At 40.3% G+C, this 24,504-nt stretch overlaps 1 protein-coding gene across 2 annotated transcripts in view; it reads left to right on the top strand.

Moving 5' to 3' along the window:
• The window catches only part of TSPAN2 (tetraspanin 2), a 62,558-nt gene that overhangs the window by 31,636 nt on the left and 6,418 nt on the right, over positions 1-24,504 (top strand). For both annotated transcript variants that reach the window (XM_059375830.1, XM_059375831.1), the window contains exons 3-6: positions 41-138; positions 2,659-2,733; positions 3,982-4,080; positions 5,310-5,381. In XM_059375830.1, the coding sequence (XP_059231813.1) occupies positions 41-138; positions 2,659-2,733; positions 3,982-4,080; positions 5,310-5,381 (344 nt within the window). The remainder of the gene's footprint in view (positions 1-40; positions 139-2,658; positions 2,734-3,981; positions 4,081-5,309; positions 5,382-24,504) is intronic.

Raw genomic sequence — 24,504 nt, 5'->3', positions numbered from 1 at the left:
CGGGCTGAGGGTCAGCTGCTCCTCTGACTCTTCCCTGCAGGGCTGTACGTGCTGGTTGGAGCAGGGGCCCTGATGATGGCCGTGGGCTTCTTCGGGTGCTGCGGAGCCATGCGGGAGTCGCAGTGTGTGCTTGGATCTGTAAGTAGGGCGTGGGGGGAGGGAACTAGTCTGAAGGGGGCCCCCAGGTCTGGCCTCCAGCATCAGCTCCTGGACTTACTGAGATCTTGGCACTCACTCCCTCTTCCCTGAGTCTCCGTTTCTCCATTTCTTCCTCAAAAATAACATTATCTTTGTCCCCGCCTCATATGGAAAGTATGGAAAAAAAAAAAATGAGGTCCATGGCATGAAGATGTTTGGGGAGGAAAAGTGCCTAATAATTGTAAGGGGTAATTATGATTGCTCCTTCAAAATTATTTCACAGTGAGGGAGGCAGCCAAGGTTCCCATAGGTAAGGAAGTGTTGTGAACTATAAGAAAAGAATTGCTGTTTGAGATCAGTAACCTCGAACATCCCTCTTGTGGTTTCTTTTAATAAGCAGGCTCTGTCTTAAAAGAGAAAGAAAGAAAAAAGAAAAGAAAAGAATGAATTTCAGTTACTGCTCTACATCCAATGCCAGAGTGACCCTAGAGAAACAAGGAGAAGGAAGAGGGGCCGGAAGAGAGAAAGATTTTGTCTTTCTCCATGAGGGATCAGAAACAGCGATTTTAGGGGCAGTCTCTCCTTCTTGTTGCAATCTTTGATTTTTAACTGTGGCTTCTGCTTCTGAGCTCTTGCAGGGTAAAATCTCTAACTCACCTCCTCCGTCCTCCATTCTTCCTGTCTTTCCCATGTTGCTGAGCTCCCTGTCATTTATCACTGAACACAGAGCAGACCCACGAGAGCAGAGCAGAGATCTGTCCAGGAGGCTGCCCCTCACCCACACTCCCACTCCCCAGAGAAGCGTTACAGTCCGCCGAGTCTGGACTACACCTTCCCCAAGCCTAGACCCCACCAGTCAATTCTTGTGTCCTGGCCTTGTTTTATATCTTTATGGAATCTCTTTCGTTCATCAAGAATTCATTGACTGCCTAGGTGCCAGGCACTGTTCTAAGTGACAGGAATTCTTTTTCCTTCTTTTTTTAAAATTTAATTATTTTTTATTAACATATATTGTATTATTTGCCCCAGGGGTACAGGTCTGTAACTCCTCAGTCCTACACAATTCACAGCACTCATCATAGCACATACCCTCCCCAATGTCCATCACTCAGCCACCCTCTCCCTCCCTCACACCCACAACAACCCTCAGTTTGTTTCCTGAGACCAAGAGTCTCTTACGGTGTGTCTCCCTCCCCGGTCCCATCTTGTTTCATTTTCCCCTCCCTTCCCCTCACGAACCCCAGCCCTGCCTCTCAAACTCCTCCTATCAGAGAGATCATATGATAATTGTCTTTCCTGACCACTTTATTTCTCTTAGCATAATACCCTCTAGTTCAATCCACACCGTAGTAAATGGCAAGATTTCATTTCTTTTGGTGGCTGCATAGTATTCCATGTGTATATATACCACCTCTTCTTGATCCATTCATCTGTCAAAGGACATCTGGACATTGCTGCTATGAACATTCAGGTGCACGTGCCCCTTCAGATCACTACATTTTTATCTTTAGGGTAAATATCCAGTAGTGCAATTGCTGGGTCGTAGGGTAGCTCTATTTTCAACATTTTGAGGAACCTCCATGCTGTTTTCCAGAGTGGCTGCACCAGCTTGCATTCCCACCAACAGTGTAGGAGGGTTCCCCTTTCTCCGCATCCTCGCCAACATCTTTTGTTTCCTGACTTGTTAATTTTAGCCATTCTGCCTGGCATGAGATGGCATCTCACTGTGGTTTTGATTTGTATTTCCCTGATGTAAGTGGTGGGATTTCTTTATCACTACCTGAAATTATCTAACTCACTTTTTTATTGCCTTACTCATTTATCATACTTCACATTTTCGTTTTTATTGTCATGTTTAGTTAGCCACCATATAGTACATCCTTTAGTTTTTGATGTAGTGGTCCATGATTCATTAGTGGCATGGAACACCCTGTTCTCAGCACCACACGTGCCCTCCTTAATACCCATCACCGTTGCCCCAACTCCCCATCCCCTCAGTTTGGTTCCCAGAGTCCAGAGTCTCTCATGGTTTGTCTCCCTCTCTGATTTCTTCCCATTTGCCCTCCTTTGCCCTGTGGTCCTCCGCTCTATTGCTTATGTTCCACATATGAGTGAAACCATATGGTAATTGTCTTTCTCTGCTTGACTGATTTCACTCAGCATAATCTCCTCCACTTCCGTCCATGTTGATGCAAATGGCGAGTATTCATCCCTTTTTTCTAATAGAAGGTCCATGATAGCAGAGACGTGGGGATTATATCTTATCACCACTGTACACCCAGTGCCAAGGACAGTGCCTGGTGCAGAGTAGATATTTAATGAACAATTGCTGAATGAATTAATGAGCAAATGAATGAATGAAAAAACTTGCCGTAGATGCTTCCTACCAGATCAATTCAAACTAATAATCTCGCCTAATGTTTTTTTTTTTTTTTTTTCCAAGTGGAACTAGCATTAAAGAGGCCAAATAAATTGAAAAGGTATTGAGTTAATGAAGTGAGTATTTTCTTTCCTCTACAGTTCTTCACCTGCCTCCTGGTGATATTTGCTGCTGAAGTAACCACTGGAGTATTTGCTTTTATAGGCAAGGGTGTAGTAAGTAGAAATTACAATTTCTTTTTATGATGGTTAAAGTGTTTTTTTATGGCAAAAGCTATGAGAATATTTCACCCACAATGATACTGAAAAACTAAATAATCCCCACAGATATCCTTTACACAGAACTTTTTAACCTACACGTATTGTGCAGACCTGTGCATATTGTATGTATAAGTATGCATACATTTATTTGCACACGTTTTTCTGAGAAGATGATAGTTCATTAGATCTGTAAAAGAGTCTATGATTTCTTTTAAAGGATCTCTAGTTTAAGATGATCCCATTTGTAACGGGGAGGCAGGCAGATTGCACACATGAGAAAGAGGGATGGAGAGGAACGTGTATTTTTACCCCTTGTTAGATTATCATTTGTCCATAGGGCTTGGCCTGAAAAGAGGCCACATCATCCTCAAAGTCTGAAGTCTGACTTGCTGTGTGCTGGGAAAGCCAACTTATTTAAACTGGTGCTCAAACTGTAGGCATCCAAAATACGTTATCAAGAGAGCCCACAGAGGCCAGAGAGGAAGGGACACACTTGGGAAAGAAGGGCCTGAAAAAGAGGAAGAATGGAATCTTAAGTTTACTGTATTTCCCATAAATTCATGTGCTACCAGTATTGTGTGTACAAACTTTGGATTTTTCTAAAAAATGGTAAACATGTAGAATAAGTAAATATCACCTCCTTTAGAATATTTCTAAAATAACCGGTTCTTTCTATAGGTTGGAGGAATTGGATCTTAGGACTTTTTGAGATCACTAGGGACATCAGATCACATGCTGTTATAACCAGAAAAAAACATTCTCTAAGTTTCCTATTTGTATGCTGAACCAGTTTTCCTTGGTCATGAACATTTTTCAAACCATGTCATGGACAGACTTGAGTACTTCTAACAAATAGGGTACCAAGAACACGTAAGTCCCCACTCTGGTTGTACGTCAGAATGTCCTGCGGGGCCCAAGAGCCTGGCGGCTGATGGATGCCAACGTCCATTTATGTTTGAGAACGTCCGCTCTAAGACATTTGCTAGTCTATGAAAGCTGTTCTTGGTTAGTCTACCCTTCCATCTCCGAAAGTGTCTGAGAAACTCCAGAGCCTGTAATTTTCGCATATATGTGGCATTGTCTTTAAATACAGATAAACATAGGGGAAGGCTGTATGTTCCAAGGGTAAGGAATAGGGGGTTTTCCTTAATGAAAGGAGAATGTTTGAAACTTCCCCCACTCACTGTCCCCTTGGTTTTTCAGGCTATACGACATGTTCAGACCATGTACGAGGAGGCTTACAATGATTACCTGAAAGACAGGGAAAGGGGAAATGGGACTCTCATTACCTTCCACTCAACAGTAAGTAACTTTACTTCTTCCTTGAAATCATCTCTTCTAAAGATCATTCATTAGCCAGGCTCTCTCTCTTCACCTGGATCAGAATAAATGTGGTGAAATGAAGCTGGAGCACTGTATTTCAGCCCTCTCAGGAGACACAGTTGGCATTTTGTGTAGAACCTAGAAGAGAAAGAGGCCTAGCACAGAGGGTTCGCTAGAGGAAGTCAGGAATGTGCCCCAGGGAGACAAAAGAGCACAAATAAGAACACCCAGAAAGCCGCCCAATTAAATACCAAGGTCTCTCAAAAGGCGGCTTAGTGGTATAACAAACAGCCATGACCTTCATGTCAGAAAAGCTCATTTCTAACTGCAGGCCCGCCACTTAAGCATGTTCCTTGTCTCCCTAATAATCGCTCAGCTCCCCTTTTGTAAAATGAAAGGGCACAGAGAGAGCCATGCTCCCCTTATCCTGGAACATTCCATGGGACTGTGCTGTCAGTGCAGTGCTGAGGGCTGCACACAGGCAGCCAAGGAGTAGGTACAGAAGAGATGGGCCAGGCCAGAGTCTTAACCTCTCTCTGCAATATGCAGAAGTAGCTATGAACTCCTGGGCCAGGTGCTTTCAGGTAGCCCCATTCTTGTTCGTCACAGGACTGTCCTGGAAGTACCATACATTTCTCCGGCTCAGCCTCAGCTGCCCCTGAGACATCAAGCCACACACATTCTCCTCTGTCCTTGAAGGACCAGCGGTAAAGCAGGACACCTGTTTGCTGACCAGCCTTCAGGCCCGGGCCTTTCAGTCCCGAGGGTTCATCTGCTGTGGTCACTTTTCCTCTCTGTCCCAGACTGTCCCCAGCTAATGAGCCCTTCCTGAAGCTCATAAAACTTTAGCCACTCAGTAGATTAAACTACTCCCAGGCTGAAAAAAAAAAAGAATCTAAAAACCCAATACCTGTCTAAAAAACAATAATTCACACAGATGCCATCCATTGGCTTCTTGCTTTGTTTGGGTTGCCTTGAGTCACTTCCCAACGTAAAACTCAGAAAACTTGACGGAATTCCTTTCCCTGTTTTGCTAGCATGATTATGTGACTCTTCACCATCTTTCTAGAAATGGTAGCTTGGTTTGCTCTGACTGGGCCCCATAGCTGCTTTGCTGCCTCAGTCCCCTGGTCCTCAGCAGTGATGCCCAGACTTGTAGCTCCCACTTCTCTCTCCGCTGCCCTAAAAACTCTTTTCTGACTCTCTAGTTTCAGTGCTGTGGAAAGGAAAGCTCTGAACCGGTCCAACCCACATGCCCAAAGGAGCTTCTAGGGCCCAAGGTAAGATTCTCTGCCAGGGTTCCTATCCTACTTTCGTGTAAGATGGTTCTAGCCGGAGGCGGTGGGGGTGGGGGAGGTTGATGGGTGTGATCTAGGAGGCCTTCTCCCAGTGGCTTCTGTGCCTCAGCTCTCTTCTGCATAGAGTAGGAAGCAATGCTGAGTCCCAGTCTCCTGGTCCCCTGGGAAATGGTGGTATGCTGCCTTGCCCATAATGGTGCAAATGCTATGGCGTTACTTAAACTTGCCAGGTCCAAGGGTGTGTACCCTGAGAATGTCACGCAAGACCTCTCTGTGGCATTACTGATAAATGCTTCATTTATTAAGTGCTATGTGTCAGGCACTGTGCCTGTTTCTGAAAACTCCAAGATGAAGAATGTGGCTCTTGCGTCCATGGCCTCAAAGTTTGGTCAAGGGAGAAAGTTCTGTGCCTGGTCCGTACAGAGTACAGTGCAGACAGGGGCATTAGGAAAGCTTCACAGAGACTGGAATCCTCAAGCTGCATTTTGACAAGGGACGGTCATCCCAGGCCGAAAGCAGCAGGAGCAGAGGTGCAGCCGAGTGGAACTCCAGGAAAATAGGGACTCTGGAGGGCATGGTAAGGGACATGCTTGGGGAGGTAGACAGAGGCCTGATTGTACACCTGGAAGTTTGGGAAAGGTGTTGCTTTTAGCAGAGGATTAACATGGTCCGTTTTGAGTTGTAGAAACAGTACTCAGGCTCCAGGTGTGACAGATAGATGGTTGGAGAGTGATGGAGGGAGGCCACTTCAGTGGCACTTGTGCATACCCTGGGAGGAAAGGATGAGGAGCTGATGCAAGTGTCGGGCAGTGGGAAGGGAGAGGAAGCAGCACATTCCAGGATGTTCAGGGGTGGAGTCCACAGACCTCTTGCATGTGAGGGGGAGTAGAGGGGAGGAAATTAAGACTTCAGACTTCTGTTTGGGCCGAATGGGTGGGTGGAGGCTCTGCTCTCCACAAGAGGTGAATACAGGGAGAGGAGCAGATCCTGGGGCAGTTTTGGTCAAGTTTGCTCTTTAGATGACTGTGGGAATTACACATAATCCGAGCTCAGGATGGGTGTAGGGATCCCAGCATGGCGGTGGTAGCTGAAGCCATAGCAGTGGAAAGGAACGCCCAGGGGGAGGTGGGCTGACAACCCTGCCATTTACGGGGTAAGCAGGAGACTAGAAGCCAGAAGACTGTGGCCGGAGCAGTGAAGGCGCAGATGGTTTGCCCATAGAGTCCAGAGCTGGGATGAAGACAAAGAAATGAAGGCCGGAGATAACCTGTTGGATTTGGTCTTAGGAAATCGTTAAAGTTGTTTGCTCTGCAGTTTCAGGGAAGAGGTCTGGGAAAGAACAGACATAATGTGGGAGGTAATGGGGGGGTATGAGAATATGGGGACAATGACATGGATGCTCTGGGCATGCAGCTCTGAACGCACCGAGCTTGTGTCGTGAGTCAGGCATTGGACACTTACTGACTCCCCATGAGTAGGATGGTGTGAATAAGGTAGAGCCACTGCCCTCACAGCTCTCCCCATCTGCTGGACAGGCCCCCAAGGGAGCCAGCTCCACCACCCCAGCAGTGCATGAGTAAGGCTACATGAGGAGCACCACAGACTCAACAGGGGGCACGTGATCTGAAGGGTTGAGGGAGGCCCTCCCAATGTGATTCGTTTTTGTTGTCGTTCAAATGTCATTGACATAAAGTGTTAAATTTGTTTCAATACTTTTTTTATTTTTTAATATATTGCTTTATTATTTTTTCACATGTGGTAAAATACATTTAATAAAGTTTGCCACTTTATTTTTTTATTGTGCTATGTTAGTGACCATGAAATATATGATTAGTTTTTGATGCAGTGTTCCAAGATTCATTGTTTGTGCACCACACCCAGAGATCCATTGCAATACGTGTCCTCCTCAGTACCCACCACCAGCCTCATTATCCCCCCACCCCTCTCCCCTCTAAAACCCTCAGTTTGTTTCTGAGTCCACAGTCTTTCATGGTTCATCTTCCCCTCTGATTTCCCCCCAACTCACTTCTCTCCTTCTCCTAATGTCCTCCGTGTTATTCCTTAGGCTCCACAAATAAGTGAAACCATATGATAATTGACTCTCTCTGCTTGACTTATTTCACTCAGCATCATCTCCTCCAGTCCTGTCCATGTTGATACAAAAGTTGGGTATTCATCCTTTCTGATGGCTGAGTAGTATTCCATTTTTTATATATATGGATCACATCTTCTTTATCCATTCGTCTATTGAAGGGCATCGCTGCTCTTTCCACAGTTTGCCTATTGTAGACATTGCTGCTATGAACATTGGTGGCAATGCAAATTGGTACAGCCATTTTGGAAAAAAGTGTGGAATTCCTCAAAAAATTAAAAATAGAGCTACCCTGTGACCCTGCAATTGCACTACTGGGTATTTACCCCAAAGATACAGATGTAGTAAAAGAAGGAACATCTGTACCCCAATGTTCAATACGTCTGTACTTTACTCAGTGCCCATCACAAACAACTCCTTAATCCTCTTCATCTATTTCATCCAATTCCCCACCCACCTCCCCTCTGGCAACCACCAGTTTGTTCTCTATATCTAGGAGTCTGTTTTTTGTCTTTTTTCCCCTCTGTTTGCTCATCTCTTTTATTTCTTAATTTGCACATATGAGTGAAAATATATGGCATTAGTCTTTCTCTGTGTTTCTCTGCTTCACTCAACATTACACCCTAGGCTAATCCATGTTGTTGCAAATGGCAAAATTGCATTCTTTTTTAAGGCTGAGTAATATTCCATTGTGTATATATACTACTTGTTTATCCATTTGTCTATTGATAGACATTTGGGTTGCTTCCATATCTTCACTTTTATAAATAATGCTGCAGTGAACATAGGGGTGCCATATATCTTTTCAAATTAAAGTGTTTTTCATTGGGTAAATACCAACAGTGGAGTTGTTGGATCATATGGTATTTTGATTTTGAATATTTTGAAGAACCTCCATTCTGTTCTCCATCGTGGCTTCACCAGCTTGCATTTCCATCAGCAGTGCATAAGTGTTCTTTTTCTCTACATCCTCATCAGCACTTATTTCTTGTGTTTTTTATTTTAACCATTCTCAGAGGTGTGAGGTGGTATTTCATTGTGGTTTTCAATTGCATTTCCCTGATGCTGAGCGATGCTAAGCATCTTTCTCTGTGTCTGTTGGTCATCCCAATGTCTTCTTTGGAGAAATGTCTATTCAAGTCCTCTGCCCATTATCTAAATGGATTATTTGGATTTTGGTGTGGAGTTCTACCAGTTCTTTAGATATTTTTGGATATTAACTCCTCATCACATATACCATTTGTAATTGTGTTCTCCCATTCATAGGTTGTCTTTTCATTTTATTAATTGTTTCGTTTGCTGTGCAGAAGGTTTTTATTTTGATGTAGTCCCAATAGTTTATTTCTGCTTTTGTTTCCCGTGCCTCAAGAGACTTATCTAGAAAAATGTTTCTCCAGCCAGTGTCAAAGGGATTATTGCTCATGTTTTCTTCTAGGAATTTATTTTTTCAGGTCTCACATTTTGGTCTTTAATCCATTTTGAGTTTATTTTTGTATATAATGTAAAAAAGTGGTCCAGTTTTCTCAGCACCATTTATTGAAGAGACCATCTTTTTCCCATTGCATATTCTTGCCTCCTTTGGCATAGATGAGTTGATCATAAAAGCATGGGTTTATTTTTGGACTCTATTCTGTCCCATTGATCTCTGTGTCTTTTTTTGTGTCAGTACCATACTGTTTTGATTATTGCATCTTTATAGTGTATCTTGAAATCTCATACTGGTTTTTCTCTGGCTTTGTTCTTATTACTCAAGATAGCTTTGGCTATTTGGGGTCTTGTGTGGTTCGATAGAAATTTTAGGACTATTTGTTCTCATTCTGTGAAAAATATTTTGTATTTTGATAGGGATTGCATTAAATGTGTAGATTGCTTTTGGTAATATGGACATTTTGACAATATTTCTTCCAGTCTGTGAGCATGGAATGTCTTTGTGTCATCTTCAATTTCTTTCATCAGTGCTTTATAGTTTTCAGAGTACAGATCTTTTACGTCCTTGGCTAAGTTTATTCCTAAATATTTTATTATTCTGAGTGCAAAGGTAAATAGAATTGTTTTCTTAATTTCTCATTCTGCTACTTCAGTATTAGTGAAGTAGCGTAGTAGTGGTGAATTAGAAATGCAACAAATTTCTATGTACAGATTTTTGTATCCTGTGACCTTACTGAACTTATTTATCTATTCTAGTACTTTTCTGGTGGAGTTTTGAGGGTATTGCATGTATAGTATCATGTCATCTGCAAAGAGTGAAAGTTTTATTTCTCCCCTACCTGTTTGGATGCTTTTTATTTCTTTTTGTTGCCTGATTGCTATGGCTAGACTTCCAGTGCTATGTTGAATAAAAGTGGTAAGAGTAAGGAAAAAGAAAAAAGAAAAAAGTTGTTAAGAGTGGATATCCCTATCTTGTTCCTGATCTTAGAGGAAAAGCTCTCAGTTTTTCACCCTTAAGTATAATTTCAGCTGTGGACATGTCATATGTGGCATTTATAAGGTTGATGTATGTTCCCTCTACACCTACTTTGCTGAGGGTTTTTATTGTGAATGGATGTTGTACCTCGTTAAATGCTTTTTCTACATCTATTGAGGTGATCATATGGTAAAACCTTTCTCGTATTGATGTGATATATTAAGTTGATTGAGTTATGAATATTGAACCAGCCTTGCATACCAAGAATAAATCCCACTTGATCATGGTGAATGATTTTTTTAATGTATTGTTGGATTTGGTTTGCTGGTATTTTGAGAATTTTTGCATCTTTGTTCAACAGAGACATTGGCCTGTAGTTCTCTTATTTTGTAATGTCTCTGTCTGGTTTTGGTATCAATTTGGTATCAGGGTAATGCTGACCTCATAGAATGAATTTGGAAGCTTTCTTTCCTCTTCTACTTTTTTGGAATAATTTGAGAATAGGTGTTAACTCAGGGAACCTGGGTAGCTCAGTCAGTTAAGGATCCGACTCTTGATTTTGGCTCAGATCATGATCTCAGGGTCCTGTGATCAAGCCCTGCATCAGGCTCTGTGCTGAGCATGGAGTCTACTTAAGATTCTCTCTTTCTTCCTCTGCCTGTCCCCCAACTCATGCAGGCTCTCTTTCTCTCTAAAAAAAGAGGGGGGATACAAAAAAAAATAAAATAAGAATAAGTATTAACTCTTCTTTAAATAAGTGGTAGAATTCACTTGAGAAGCCATCTGGTACTGTACTTTTGTTCATTGGGATTTTTAAATTACTGATTCAATTTTTTTACTAGTATTCAATCCATTTAAAATTTTCATTTCTTCCTGATTCAGTTGTGGGAGGTTATATGTTTCTAGGAATTTGTCCATTTCTTCTAGGTTGTCTAATTTGTTCACATAAAATTTTTCTTATTCTTTTATAATCCTTCATATTTCTGTGATAATTGTTTTTTCTTCCCTTTGTTACTGATTTTATTTATTTGAGTTCTTGCTCTTCCTTTTTTGATGAGTCTGGCTAAAAATTTATCAATTTTATTGATTTTTATCAAGAACCAGCTCCTGTTTTCATCAATCTGTTCTACTGCTTTTTTAGACTCTATTTCATTTATTTCTGTTCTAATGTTCATTATTTCCTTCTTTCCACTGGCTTTGGGCTTGGTTTGTTTTCTTTTTTCTAGCTCCTTTTGTGTAAGTTTAGGTTGTTTGAGATTTTTCTTACTTCTTGAGGTAGGCATGTATTGTTATATTCTTTGCCCTTAGAAAAGCTTTTGCTGCATCCGAAAGATTTTTAGAATGTTGCATGATCATTTTCATTTGTCTCCATGTATTTAGTTTTCTTTTTGATTTCTTGGTTGACTCATTCCTTGTTTACTAGCATGTTATTTGGCCTCCATGTATTTGTGTTCTTTCCAGATTTTTCCTTGTGATTGTCTTCTGGTTTCATACCATTGTAGTCAGAAAATATGTATGATTTCAGTCTTTTTGAATTTATTGAGATGTGTCTTGTGGCCTAACATATGACCTGTTATGGAGAATGTTCCGTGTGCACTTGAAAAGAATGCATATTCCATTCTTATTGGATGGAATGTTCTGAATATCTCCGTTAGGCCCATCTGGTCCAATGTATCATTCAAAGCCACTGTTTCCTTGTTGATTTTCAGCCTGGATGATCTATCCATTGATGTAAGTATGGTGTTAAAGTCCCTTACTATTACTGTAGATCAATTTCTTCCTTTATGTGTGTGAATGGTTGCTTTATGTATTTGGGTGTTCCCTTGTTGAATGCATAAATGTTTACAATTGTTGTATCCTCTTGTTGGATTGTTCCCTTTATCATTATGTAGTGACTTTCTTTTGTCTCGTATTATAGTCTTTGTTTTCAAGTCAATTTTGTCTAAGTATTGCTATCCCAGCTTTTTTTGCTTCCATTTGCATGGTAAAGTTTTTTCTACCCCTTTATTTTCAATCTGCATGTGTTTTTAAGCCTGAAATGGGTCTATTTTAGACAGAATGTAGATCGGTCTTGTTTTTATATCCATTTGGTCACCCTGTGTCTTTTGATTGGAGCATTTAGTTCCTTTACATTCAAAGTCATTATTGATAGGCATGAACTAACTGCAATTTTGTTACTTGTTTTATGGTTATTCTCTAGCTCATCTCTGTTCTTTTTTCCTTTTTGTTCTCTTCCTTTGTGATTTGATTATTTTCTTTCATAATTTACTTTAATTCCTTTCTCTTTATTTTCTGCATATTATTACAGGTTTTTTTTAAATTTTATTTATTTATTTTCAGCATAACAGTATTCATTATTTTTGCACCACACCCAGTGCCACATGCAATCCGTGCCCTCTATAATACCCACCACCTGGTACCCCAACCTCCCACCCCCCCGCCACTTCAAACTATTACAGGTTTTTGATTTATGGTTACCATTAAGCTCATATAACATCTTGTGCATATAGCAGTCTATATTAAGCTGGTGGTCACTTAACTTTGAACCCATTCTAAAAGCACTAAATTTTTACTTTCCCTTCTCCACATTTATATGATGTCACACTTTACATTCTTTTATTTTGTGAATTCTTTGATTTTTATAGATAAAATTGACTTTTCTGCTTTTGTGCTTTATTCTTTGTTCTGCTTTTATAAGTGATTAATCTACTGCTTTTTAAAAAACTTTATTTATTTATTTGACAGAGATCACAAGTAGGCAGAGAGGCAGAAAGATGGGGAAGCAGGCTCCCCACCAAGCAAAGAGGACAATGCAGGACTTGATTCCAGGACCCTGGGATCATAACCAGAGCCAAAGGCAGAGGCTTAACCCACTGAGTCACCAAGGCGCCCCTAATCTACTACTTTTATTATGTTGGTATTTACATGTTAAGTTTTTTGCCTTTCGTAATTTTCTTACTCCTGTTTATGGCCTTTTCATACTACTTACAGAACTCCTTTTAATGTTCTTTGTAAGTCCAGTTTAGTGGTGATGAACTCCTTTAACTTTTATTTATCTGGGAAACTCTTTTTCTCTCCTTCTGAATGGTAGCCTTGGTTGATAGCTGATAGCCTTGGTTGCAAGCTTTTTCCTTTCATCACTTTGAAATGTTCATGCCTCTCCCTTCTGGCCTGCAGTGTCTCTGCTGAAAAATCAGCTAGTAATCTTATGGGGTTTCCTTTCTATGTAACTGTTTACTTTTCTCATGCTGCTTTTAAAATTCTTTTTTTATTATTATTAACTTATAATGTATTGGGGCACCTGGGTGTCTCAGTGGGTTAAAACCCCAGTCTCATAACATATAATGTTTTATTTGCCCCAGGGGTACAGGTCTGTGAATCAGCAGTCTTACACCTTTCATAGCACTCACCATAGCACATACTCTCCCCCAATGTCCATCACCCAGCCACCCTAACCCTCCCACCCCACCCCCCAGAAACCCTCAGTTTGTTTCCTGAGATTAAGAGTCTCTTATGGTTTGTCTCCCTCCCTGGTCCCATCTTGTTTCATTTTTTCCCTCCTTACTCCCCACAACCCCCCGCCCTGCCTCTCAAATTCTCCATGTCAGAGAGATCATATGATAATTGTCTTTCTCTGATTGACTTATTTCGCTTAGCATAATACCCTCTAGTTCCGTCCACATCATTGCAAATGGCAAGATTTGGGGGGTTTTGATGGCTGCATTGTATTCCATTGTGTATATATACCACATCTTCTTGATCCATTCATCTGTTGATGGACATCTAGGTTCTTTCCATAGTTTGGCTATTGTGGACATTGCTGCTATAAACATTTGGGTGCAGGTGTCCCTTTAGATCACTACATTTATATCTTTAGGGTGAATACCCAGTAGTGCAATTAAAATTCTCTATCACTTTTTTTTTGCCATTTTAATTATTATGCATTTTGGTGTATATCTCCATGGGTTCACCTTGTCAGGTGCTCTTGGTGCTGCCTGGACCTGTTTCCCCAGACTAGGGAAGTTTTCAGCTATTATTTCTTCAAATAAATGTTCTTCCCCCTTTTCTCTCTTCTTCTCTGGTATTCTCATAATGTGAATTTTATTATGCTTGATGATGTCATTGAATTCCCTTAACCTATTCTCATTTTTTTTATTGTTCTTTTTTCCTTTTTGCTATTCAGCATGGTTGCATTACATTACCCTGTTTCAGCTCCCTGATCCATTTTTCTGTTTCTTCTAATCTACTATGGATTCCTTCTAGTATATTTTTAATTTTGGTTACTGAGTTTTTCATCTTTGATTAGTCTATTTTTTATTTTTCTCTTTGTTGAAGATTTCGGTGAGATTCTCACTCTTTTCTCCAGTCCAGTGAATATAGCCATTGCTTTGAATTCTTTATCAGGAATATTGCTTATCTACATTTCAGTTCATTCTTTTGCTGCGTTTTTGTCCTGTTCTTTTATTTAGGACATCTTCTCCTAATGGTGTCTAAATATTTGTGTTTGTATCTACGTATCAGGAAAGTCAGTTATATCTCCTGACTTTGAAAGTAGTGGCCTATGAGGAAGAGGTCCTGTGGTACCCCACAGTGCAATGTCCCCTGTTCACCAGGACAAGGAGCTTAAGGGGTGTCTTCCATGTGGGGTACATAGGCCCTACTATTCTGGCTGAGCCTTGTTTATCTTCAGTCCAGATGACTACAGTGGCCCACTTTGCCTATGGTGGGCAGGATTTGCTCCCTGTGTTGTTACAGGACCAGTCTGGAACCACAGTGGGCTTATTGTTGGGCAGTGTCAGCAGTCAAACCAGATGTCTGCCCTCATCTCATCTACTGCAGCTGTGGTCATACCAAACTGCAGAGCACTATGTCTGCCTTATCCCCTAAAAGGCTTTCATTTGTGGGTGAGAACTCTAGTCAGACCAGATGTCTGTTCCCAATCCATCTGCTGATGCTGCAGGGACCATGAACTACAGGGCTCTCTTCCTGTGAGGTCCTCAGGTCGTTTTTGTTGGTGGGCAGGGCCAGTAATGAAATCAGGTGTCTGCCCCCAGTCTGTCTAGTGGAGCTACATATGCACTGATTGGCAGAGCTCTCTCTCTCTATCTAAACTGCCAGTTATAAAGGTTTGGCTACTGGGACTACAGTTGAAATGGTGTGTATGGTTATCTTCCCCCTTCCCATGGCAGGAGTCACTTTGGAGCGGTGGCATCCCTGCCTGGGCTGATTGCAGGTTGAGATATGACAGGAGCCACTCTGGAGGGACTCCTGCCAAGTGGAGCTAATTGGATGGGGTGGACCCAGATCCACAGGAGAACACGGAGGCAGGCAATGTGCTGTTAGCAAACTGGATGGCAAGTGTTCTCACTGGTTCTTGCAGGTACCTAGGTATCTAGGTATTTAGGCTGGGGAGCAGAGGGGAGAGAAATGGTGCCCACCAGGAATTTGTTCTTGGAAAAGTCTCCTGAAGATCTCTGCCCCTCCAGCTCATGTTCTGAGATGTAAATAAATCTCCTTCCCATATACCCAGGTACTTTTCAAACTGCTGCTTCTATGCTGGATCTCAGTAGGCCTGTTTGCTATGCGGGCTCTTTAAGAATAGTGACTCACTTCCCTAGCACCCTCTGGCTCTCCTAGAGTAGAGCGTGCTGCTTTTTAAAGTTCCTGGTGTTAAACCCCACTGATTATTAAAAAAAAACTCTCAAAGTTAAACCCTTCTGGTTTTCAAAGCCAAATGTTATGGGGACTTATCTTCCCAGTGCCAGTCCCCTGTGCCTGGGATGTATGTTATGGGGTCTGTCTCTCTCTATTCTCTGTGCTTGCAGTACCCCTCCTGCTTGTGGTTAAGACTAACCATCCCAACTGCATCTCTGCCCTCCCTACTTTTTTCAAGGTAGCCTTCTCTCTATGATTAACTGTGGAAAGTCTCTTCTTCTAGTCTTCGGGTTTTCTGGGTTGGTTGCCCTGATGTAACTGTTACCTAGGTGTGTCCGTGGGAGGAGGTGAGCTTAGGAACATTGTACTCTGCCATCTCTCCAGAAATCCTTTCCCCTGATGTTATTCTTAGGATGAGTTTTAAAGGATGAATTGGAGTTTAGCAAACAAAAGAGAAGGGTATTCCAGGTAGAATGGGTGGGGTAAAGCATGGAGGCAAGAGAAGGTAGTTGTATCCAGAAAAGTGCCAGCGGTGGGGAGTGACTAAAAGCTCAGATGCCTGTGGATATGAGTCCTTCAAGGAGGAGATGCATGTCCTTGAAGGGCCTTAAATACTCCTATGAAGCTAAAAGTCTAGATTATATGCTGAATGCTTAGGAAAGCACCACAGGTAGAATCTGGGGTGGGATTTGCATTTTCCTGAGTTTGCTGTGGCAGCAGTTTGGGGAATAGATGGAAAATGAATAATCTGGAACCAAGGAGACCAGTTGAGAAGGCTGCTATCTCACGGTCAGCCAAGAGATGTTAACTGTTAACAAGCTGGACTGAGCACCAGGAGTGGAGAGAAGGGCATTTAGGAAGTAAAATCTGCAGATCCTGGTGACTAGACCAGTTAGATATGAAAGAAGAGGGGTCGATACCAGCTGAATAGATGCTATCCTTTATTGAACTGAGGAATAGAAAGAAGGAAAAATTTTGGAGAAAAGAAAGTGAGTTCAGTTCTTAACATGGTAATTTTGAGGAGCCAGTGGAACTTCCAACTGGAAATGTCCAATAAATAGTCAGAAAATGTAGTTTGCAGCACAGGAGAAAGGTCTGACTGGCAGTATTTTATGGGAATCTTAAAGCTGTAGGTAAGAAATTGATCCATTAGGTTTGGAATAAAGGACAAGAAGAGAACTCCAGGGAACAAGAGCATTTAAGAATAGGAAGAGAAAGAGCTGTCAAATAAAGAACGTATTAAAAATAAACACACATGTGACAAGACATATGCTGTGGGGAGGGAATGGTCACCAGAGTCAGGTGGTCAGGTGCTGCCACTGAGGTCAGCTCAACATTTGTCAGTAACTACCTTATGCCTGGCACTGCAAATACAAAGAAGAATGATACAAAGTCCCTACTGTCAAGGAATTTGTAGTTTAACAGGAAAGATATGCACAGAAATGAATAAAGTGCAGGAACAGAAGTATGCACAGAGTGTATGAGTGCTATGAAAACCCAGTGGGTTACTTAGGCCAGAGGCTAGATGAATCAGGGGAAAGCTGATTGGAGCAATGATGTCTCAGTTAACTCTTCAGGTGTGAGAAGTAACTATGGAAGCATTAGACAGCAAAGGGTAGGGGGACATCTCTCTGCAGAGGAACTAGCATAAGCCATGGGACAGAAGCAGAAAATATGATGGTTTGTGTAGGGAACTAAATGTCCAAGGAGGTCCAGTAAGATAACTACCAAAATATTGATAGGATTGAGCATTTAAAAAGGTGTCTTCATGTCAGGGACAGAGTGAGGACAGAACCCATGCTGACTGAAATGAGATGTAAGGAATAAGGGTGCTCTTTCAAGTAGTCTTGGGGCAAAGGACAGGAAAAGAGAGTTCAGAAAAGATGAAATCCAAATTACCATTAAACATATAAAAATGCAGGCAATTAATAGCAATGTTTTTTTAAAAAATACCAATTAAAGACCTGTCATTGTTTAACCTATGAAATTGGCTAAGTTCTTTTTTCTTATTAATTATATATGATATTGGCAAAAATGATCTAAAATGAATATTTTTAGAGATATTGGTACAACATTTTTAGAGGTCATTATGATTGCAAAATTTGTGAGTTAAGAGAGTTTCTTAGGGGGCAGAGTAGGAAGACTCTGGCCTGACGTTGTTTACTGTTAGCTATCACCCACATCCAAGTCAGTAAACTGGAAAGCAGTCCAAAAACTGAAAAAACGAACTTCACAACAAATATAGAAAGGCTGCATCTGAAGGGTTAGGAAGGTCAGAAAGGCAGAGGGAGGCTGCCAGCAGCAGGGAGGGAGCTCCACGTACAGAAAGGACAGAGAAATGAACTCTTGCACCAGGGAAGACTAATCCCCATAATGTTTGGTTTAAAAACCAGAGAGGCTGACTTCCTGTGCGTTTGTAAAACCTGTGGAAACTTGGAGCCTGGAGCTTTAGAAGTCAGCTGACTCAGCACTGGGCAAGATGGGAGAGTTAGAGATAGCTGGGTCACCACCCTTAAAGAGCAGCCTATATGGAGAAGCAACAAGAAAATAGCAGTTTACACAGTTCCAGAGGCAAACAGGAGACAGATCTGTTCATACTGATTTCAGAGCATGTTGGGTGACTTTGAAAATAAAGGACCTGGCAGGTGCCATTTTCCTCTATCACCCTCCAGCATAAACCCAGTGTCCCCTGCATGAAGCAGGACAGCACAGATACTGGCTACCTCACCTTCTAGCAGTGCACCACGACCATAAGATCTCTTGAGGACTCACCCACTTCAAGCCTGCTAACCTTGGCTCTGGACAAATTTTGTTAAAGCTGCCCACACTACTACCCAGCCTTCAAGTGCCCAACTGCTGCACCATATCCAGCTGAGTGTCCCTAGCCACCGTCATGTGACAAGTCACAACTGCATACTAAGCCCAGCCTCATACCCCTGACTGCCCTGGCACATAGCCCCCAACTCCCACAATGCTTCAGGGGTCTAGCATAGGTCTAGTGGCCTGATGCACATTTTGCTGTTAACCCTGCTCCAAATTTCCCTGGTGGGCATGCATACTCAGAGCTGGCTTCCCTGGGTCCCAAACACCACAGAGAGCAAGCACAACACACAACAGGCAGAAAGTCAGTGCAGATGATTGCATGGAAAGGAAAAGTGACTCGGACACAATAACAGCATAAGCAACATACATAGGATACTCTCCTGAAGTGCCTGTTCTTTTTTTATGAAAGAGCAGTTTCAAGAACAGAAGACACAGTTGACTTTCTTAATGCAGAGAAACAGACAGAGAGAGGCAGACAAAATGGGGAAGCAGAAATTTATCTCAAATGAAATAAAGGACAAGACCACAGCTGGAGATCTAAGCAAAACAGATATAAGTAACATGCCTAGTGGCATATTTACAGTAATAATCATAAGGATACTCACTGGATTTGAGAAAAGAGTGGAAGACCTGAGTGAGACCCTTAGCACGGAGATAAGGAAAAATAGAGCAGAGATAAAGGACTCCATAAATAAAATGAGAAACATGCTTGATGGAATGAAGAGCAGGATCAAAGAAGCAGAGGAATGAATTAGTAACCTAGAAAACAGAGTAATGGACAGTAATGGAAAGCTGAATAAAAGAGAAAAGAATTATGCAAAATGAGAATAGACTCAGGGAATTGAATGACTCCCTCAAATATCATGCCATTCCTATAATAGGAGTCCCAGAAGAAGAAGAGAGAAAAGGGCAGAAAATTCATTTGAAGAAATAATAGCAGAAAACTTCCCCAATCTGGGGAGGGACACAGATACCCAGATCTAAGAGACACAGACAACTCCCATCAAAATCAACAAAACAGATCCACACCAAGACATATTGTAACTAAACTGGCAAAATATAGTGATAAAAAATGTTAAAGCAAGACAACAGAAGTCAGTACAAGAGAAAACTCATAAGACTAGCAGGAGATTTTCCAGCAGAAACCTTCCAAGACAGAAGAGAATGGCATGAAATAATCCAAGTGCTGAATGGGAAAAAATCTTCAGCCAAGAACACTGTCCAAGAAAAAATACTCTATCATTTAGAATAAGAGAGATACGGAGTTTCCATGGGTGGGGGGAAACACCTCACAAAAACAGGAGTTAATGACCACTGAACCAGCTCTTCAAGAAATATTAACAGGCACTCTTTGAGTGATATAGAGAGACCAAAATTGACAACACAGAGGTAGGATATACAAAATGAATAAAAATGAATATTTCTGTAAAAAAATCAGTCCAGCAACTCACACACAAAAAAAGGATATAAAATATAATAAAATAATAACATATAAAAACATGGGAGGAGAAGAAAAAACAATCGGTTCAAACTTAAACAACCACCAATTTAATATAGACTGCTATATGCTGAAGAGGTTCTGTACAAACCTAATGGTAGCCATCTATCAAAAACCACTAATAAGTATGCAAAGAATAAAGAGAAAGCTAAATATATCACTAAAGAAAAACAGCAAACCATAAAAGACAAGAAAGTTTCAGAGAAAATCTTCACAAGGAACCACAAAATAAATAATAAAATGACAATAAATACACATCTATCAGTAATTATCTTGAATGTAAATAGACTAAATGCTCCAATCAAAAAACAGAGTGACAGATGGATTAAAAAAACAAGTCCCATCTATATGTTGCCTGCAAGAGGCTCATTTTAGACCTAAAGACACATGCATATTGAAAGTGAGGGGACAGGGAAATGTCCAGCATACAAATGGATGTCAAAAGAGAGCTGGGGTAGAAATACTTAAATTGGACAAGCTAGATTTTAAACCAAAGACTGTAGCAAGAGATGAAGAACGACATTATAGTATAATAAAGAGGACTATCCAACAAGAAGATGTAACAATTGTAAACATTTATGCTTATAACAAGGGAACACCTAAATACATAAAACAGTTTAAAAAACATAAAGGAACTAATCAATAAGAATACAATAGGAGGGGACTTTAACATCCCACTTACAACAACGGACAACTCATCTAAACAGAAAATGAACAAGAAACAATGGCTTTGAGTGATACACTGGACTAGATGGACTTAACAGATATATTCAGACCATTCCATCCTAAATTTGTTAAAATACAACAGGGAACATTCTCCAGAATAGATCACATATTAGCCCACAATAAAAAGCCTCAACAAACTGAAGATCAAAATCATACCATGCATATTTCTGACCCCAATCCTACGAAACTAGAAATCAAGGATAAGAAAAAATCTGGAAAGACCATAAATACATGGAAGTTAAATAACATGCTACTAAACAATGAATCAGTCAAGTGGGAAATAAAAGAGGAAAATAAAAAGTACATGAAACAAATGAAAATGAAAACACAATCGTCCAAAACCTCTGGGATGCAACAAAAGCAGTTCTTAGAGGGAATTTTATAGCAATACATGCCTACCTCAAGAAGCAAGAAGAATCTCAAATAAACACCTAACCAGACACCAAACAGAACTAGAAGAAAACAAAGCCTAAAGCCTAAAGCCAGCAGAAGAAAGTAAAAAAAATAAAGATTAGAGCAGAAATAAATGATATAGAAACTAAAAACAACAACAACAACAAAACAATGGAACAGACCACTGACACCAGAGCTGCTGCTTTGAAAAATCTAAAATGGATAAACTTCTAGCCAGACTTATCCAGAAAAAAAGAGAATGGACTCATTTAAGTCAGAAAAGAGGGAGGAGAAATAACCAACACCATAGAAAAACAAACAATCTTAAGAGAATATTATGGAAAGCTATATGCCAACAAACTGGACCATCTAGAAGAAATGGATAAATTCTTAGAAACATATAACCTCTCACGACTCAATCAGAAAGAAATTTTTCTTAAAATGTGAAAAGACTGAATACTAACAGTGAAATTGAATCAGTACTTTAAAAACTCCAAAAAATCCCCACAAAAATCTAGTACCAGATGGCTTCACAAGCAAATTCTACCAAACATTTAAAAAGTCAATACCTATTCTTCTTGAATTATTCCCAAAAAACAGAAAAGGAAAGAAAACTTCCCAATTCATTCTATGAAGTCAACATTACCCTGATACCAAAACCAGATAAAACACCATCAACAAAGAGAACTTCAGGATAATATGCCTGATGAACATGGATGTAAATATTCTCTACAAAATACTGGTAAACCAAATCCAACAATACATTTAAAAAAAGCACTCACCATGATCAGCTGGGATTTATTATCAGGTTGCCGGGGTAGTTCAGTATTCACAAATCTGCATCATTTATCAATAAGAGAGAGGATAAGAATCATATAATCATTTAATCAGAAAAAGCATTTGATAAAGTATAAAGTCTATTCATGAAAAAAACCCTCAACTAAGTAGGTTTAGAGGAAATATAACATAATAATGGCCATGTATGAAAACCCACAGCTAACACACTCAATGGGGAAATACAGACCTTTGCCTTAAGGTCAGGAACAAGACAAGGATGTCTGCTCACCACTTTTATTCAAAATAGTATTGGAAGTCCTAGCCACAGCAGTCAGACAGCAAGAAATAAAAGGCATCTAAATCAGTAAGAAGTAAAACACTCATTAATTGCAGATGACATGATATTATATATAGAAAAACTTCCAAGTCTGCAACAAAAAAACTGCTAGAACTGATAAATTCAATAAAGTCTCAGGATACAAAATCAGCACACAGAAATCTGTTGCATTTCTACACACCAAGAGGAATGCAAATCAAAACTACAATGAGATATCACCTCACACCTTTCAGTATGGCTAAAATAAACAACACAAGAAAGAACAGGTGTTGGTGAGGATGCAAAGGAAAAGGAACCCTCATGCTCTGTCATTGGGAATGCAAACTGCTGCAGCTACTGTGGAAAATATTATGGAGGCTTCTCAAAGAGTTAGAAATAGAACTACCTTAAGATCTATCAATCGCACTACTGGGTATTAACCCGAAGAAAACAAGAACACTAATTCAAAGTGATTCATGCACCCTGATGTTTATTGTACCATTATCAACAATAGCCAAAATATGAAAGTAGCCCAAGTATCCCTTGACTGAGGAATGAATAAAGAAGATACGGTGTATACACACAGACACAAACACAATGGAATATTACTATGCCACTAAAAAGAATGAAATTTCTCCATTTGCAGTGACGTGGATGGAGCTGGCGAGTATAAAGCTAAGTGAAGTCAGAGAAACACAAATACCATATGATTTCACTCATGTGGAGTTTAAGAAACAAGCAAAGGGGAAAAAAATTCAAGAGACAAACCAAGAAACAGACTCTTAACTAGAGAGAACAAACTGATGATTACCACAGAGAGGGGGGTGTGGGGTTGGGTTCAACAGGTGATGGGCATTTCAGAGGGCACTTGTGATGAGCCTGGGGTAATGTATGGAAGTGTTAATTCTACACCTGAAACTGATACATTAAGTAGCTGGAGTTAAAATTTTAAAAGAAATTTAAAGACAAGTGAGTTAAGTATGTTCATGCCCTCTGATTCAGAAATTCCACTTTTCAATTTATTTTAAGGAAAGGAAATCAGAGATGTGGTATCATTGCAGTGTTATTCATAAGAATAGAATACTGAATTGGCCACTAATATGAAAAAATAAGGGATTTTTCTAAATTATGTACTATCTTATGATGAATTATTTTACAATCATTAAAAGTCAGTATTTCAAAGAATTTTTAAAAGAAAGTAGGTTTTGTAGTCATAATTTTAAGTCTAAAAAGCACATAGTTGGATATAAAGAATGAACTAAGTGTGTGTTTGTGTTTAAGAATATACCAGGAGCGCCTGGGTGACTCAATCAGTAGAGCATCTGACTTCAGCTCAGGTCATGGTCTCGAGGTCCTGGGATGAGCCCCACATTGGGCTCCATGCTCAGCGGGCAGTCTGCTTGTCCCTCCCCCTCTCTCCCTGCACCTTCCCCCTGCTTATGCTCTCTCTCACTCTCTCTCTAATAAATAAAATCTTTAAAAAAAAAAAAGGGAAAGAGAGAGAAAACAATATACCAATAAGGGTGGCTGGCTGGCACAGTTGGTAGAGCTCTGGGGTGTGAGTTCTGGGTTGTAAGTTCAAGCCCCACATTTAGAAAAATAAAATCTTATTTTTCATATTTAGAAAAATAAAATCTTAAAAAAGAAAGAATATGTCAGCATTGTTAGTGATTACCTTTAGTGTAAGAATACAAAAATGTCTTGTTTTCTTTTCTTTAATAATCTGTAGTAGTTCCCCCTTATCAGCAGCTGATATGTTGCAAGACCTCAGTGGATGACTGAAACATGAATAGTACCAAACCCTATATACTGTCTTTTCTCCTATACATAATATCTAAAGTTTAACTTATAAATTAGGCACAGTAAGACATGAACAATAACAAATAATAAAATAAGCAATCAATAATATACTGTAATAACAGTTCTATGAATGTGGTCTCTTTCTCACTTAAAATATCTTGCTATACCATACTCACCCTTGTTCTTGTGATGATGTGAAATGATAAAATGATGAGATAACTAGGTCATTGAGCTACTAATGACCTAACAATATGTTAGGAAGATCATCCGCTTCCAGACCCATGGTTCACCAGGGGTAGCAAATTGCAAAAGCAAAACCACAGATAAGGGGGAACTACTGAATTTCCCAAATTTCAACAGTAAGCAAAAATAAGCCATGTTTATCTTAAAAAAAGAAGCTAGTGTGAAAGCAAGGCGGGGGGGATGGGGCAGAGCGAGAGGAGGACAACACTGGAGGGGAGTGTTTTGTTTTAGACTGAAATACACGGGCGTGACATCGTGCGATGAGTGGAAATGTCAGTGGAAAAGTAGAGGCTGAATGTATGGAAGACAAGAAGATAACTGACAGCACAGGCTTCCTGAGGCGATAAGAAGGAATGAGGTCTGGCTCTAGTAAACGAG

The sequence above is a fragment of the Mustela nigripes genome, chromosome 14 (assembly GCF_022355385.1).
Source record: "Mustela nigripes isolate SB6536 chromosome 14, MUSNIG.SB6536, whole genome shotgun sequence".
Taxonomy (NCBI): Eukaryota; Metazoa; Chordata; class Mammalia; order Carnivora; family Mustelidae; genus Mustela; species Mustela nigripes.
This window is presented reverse-complemented; position numbering and strand designations above follow the sequence as displayed.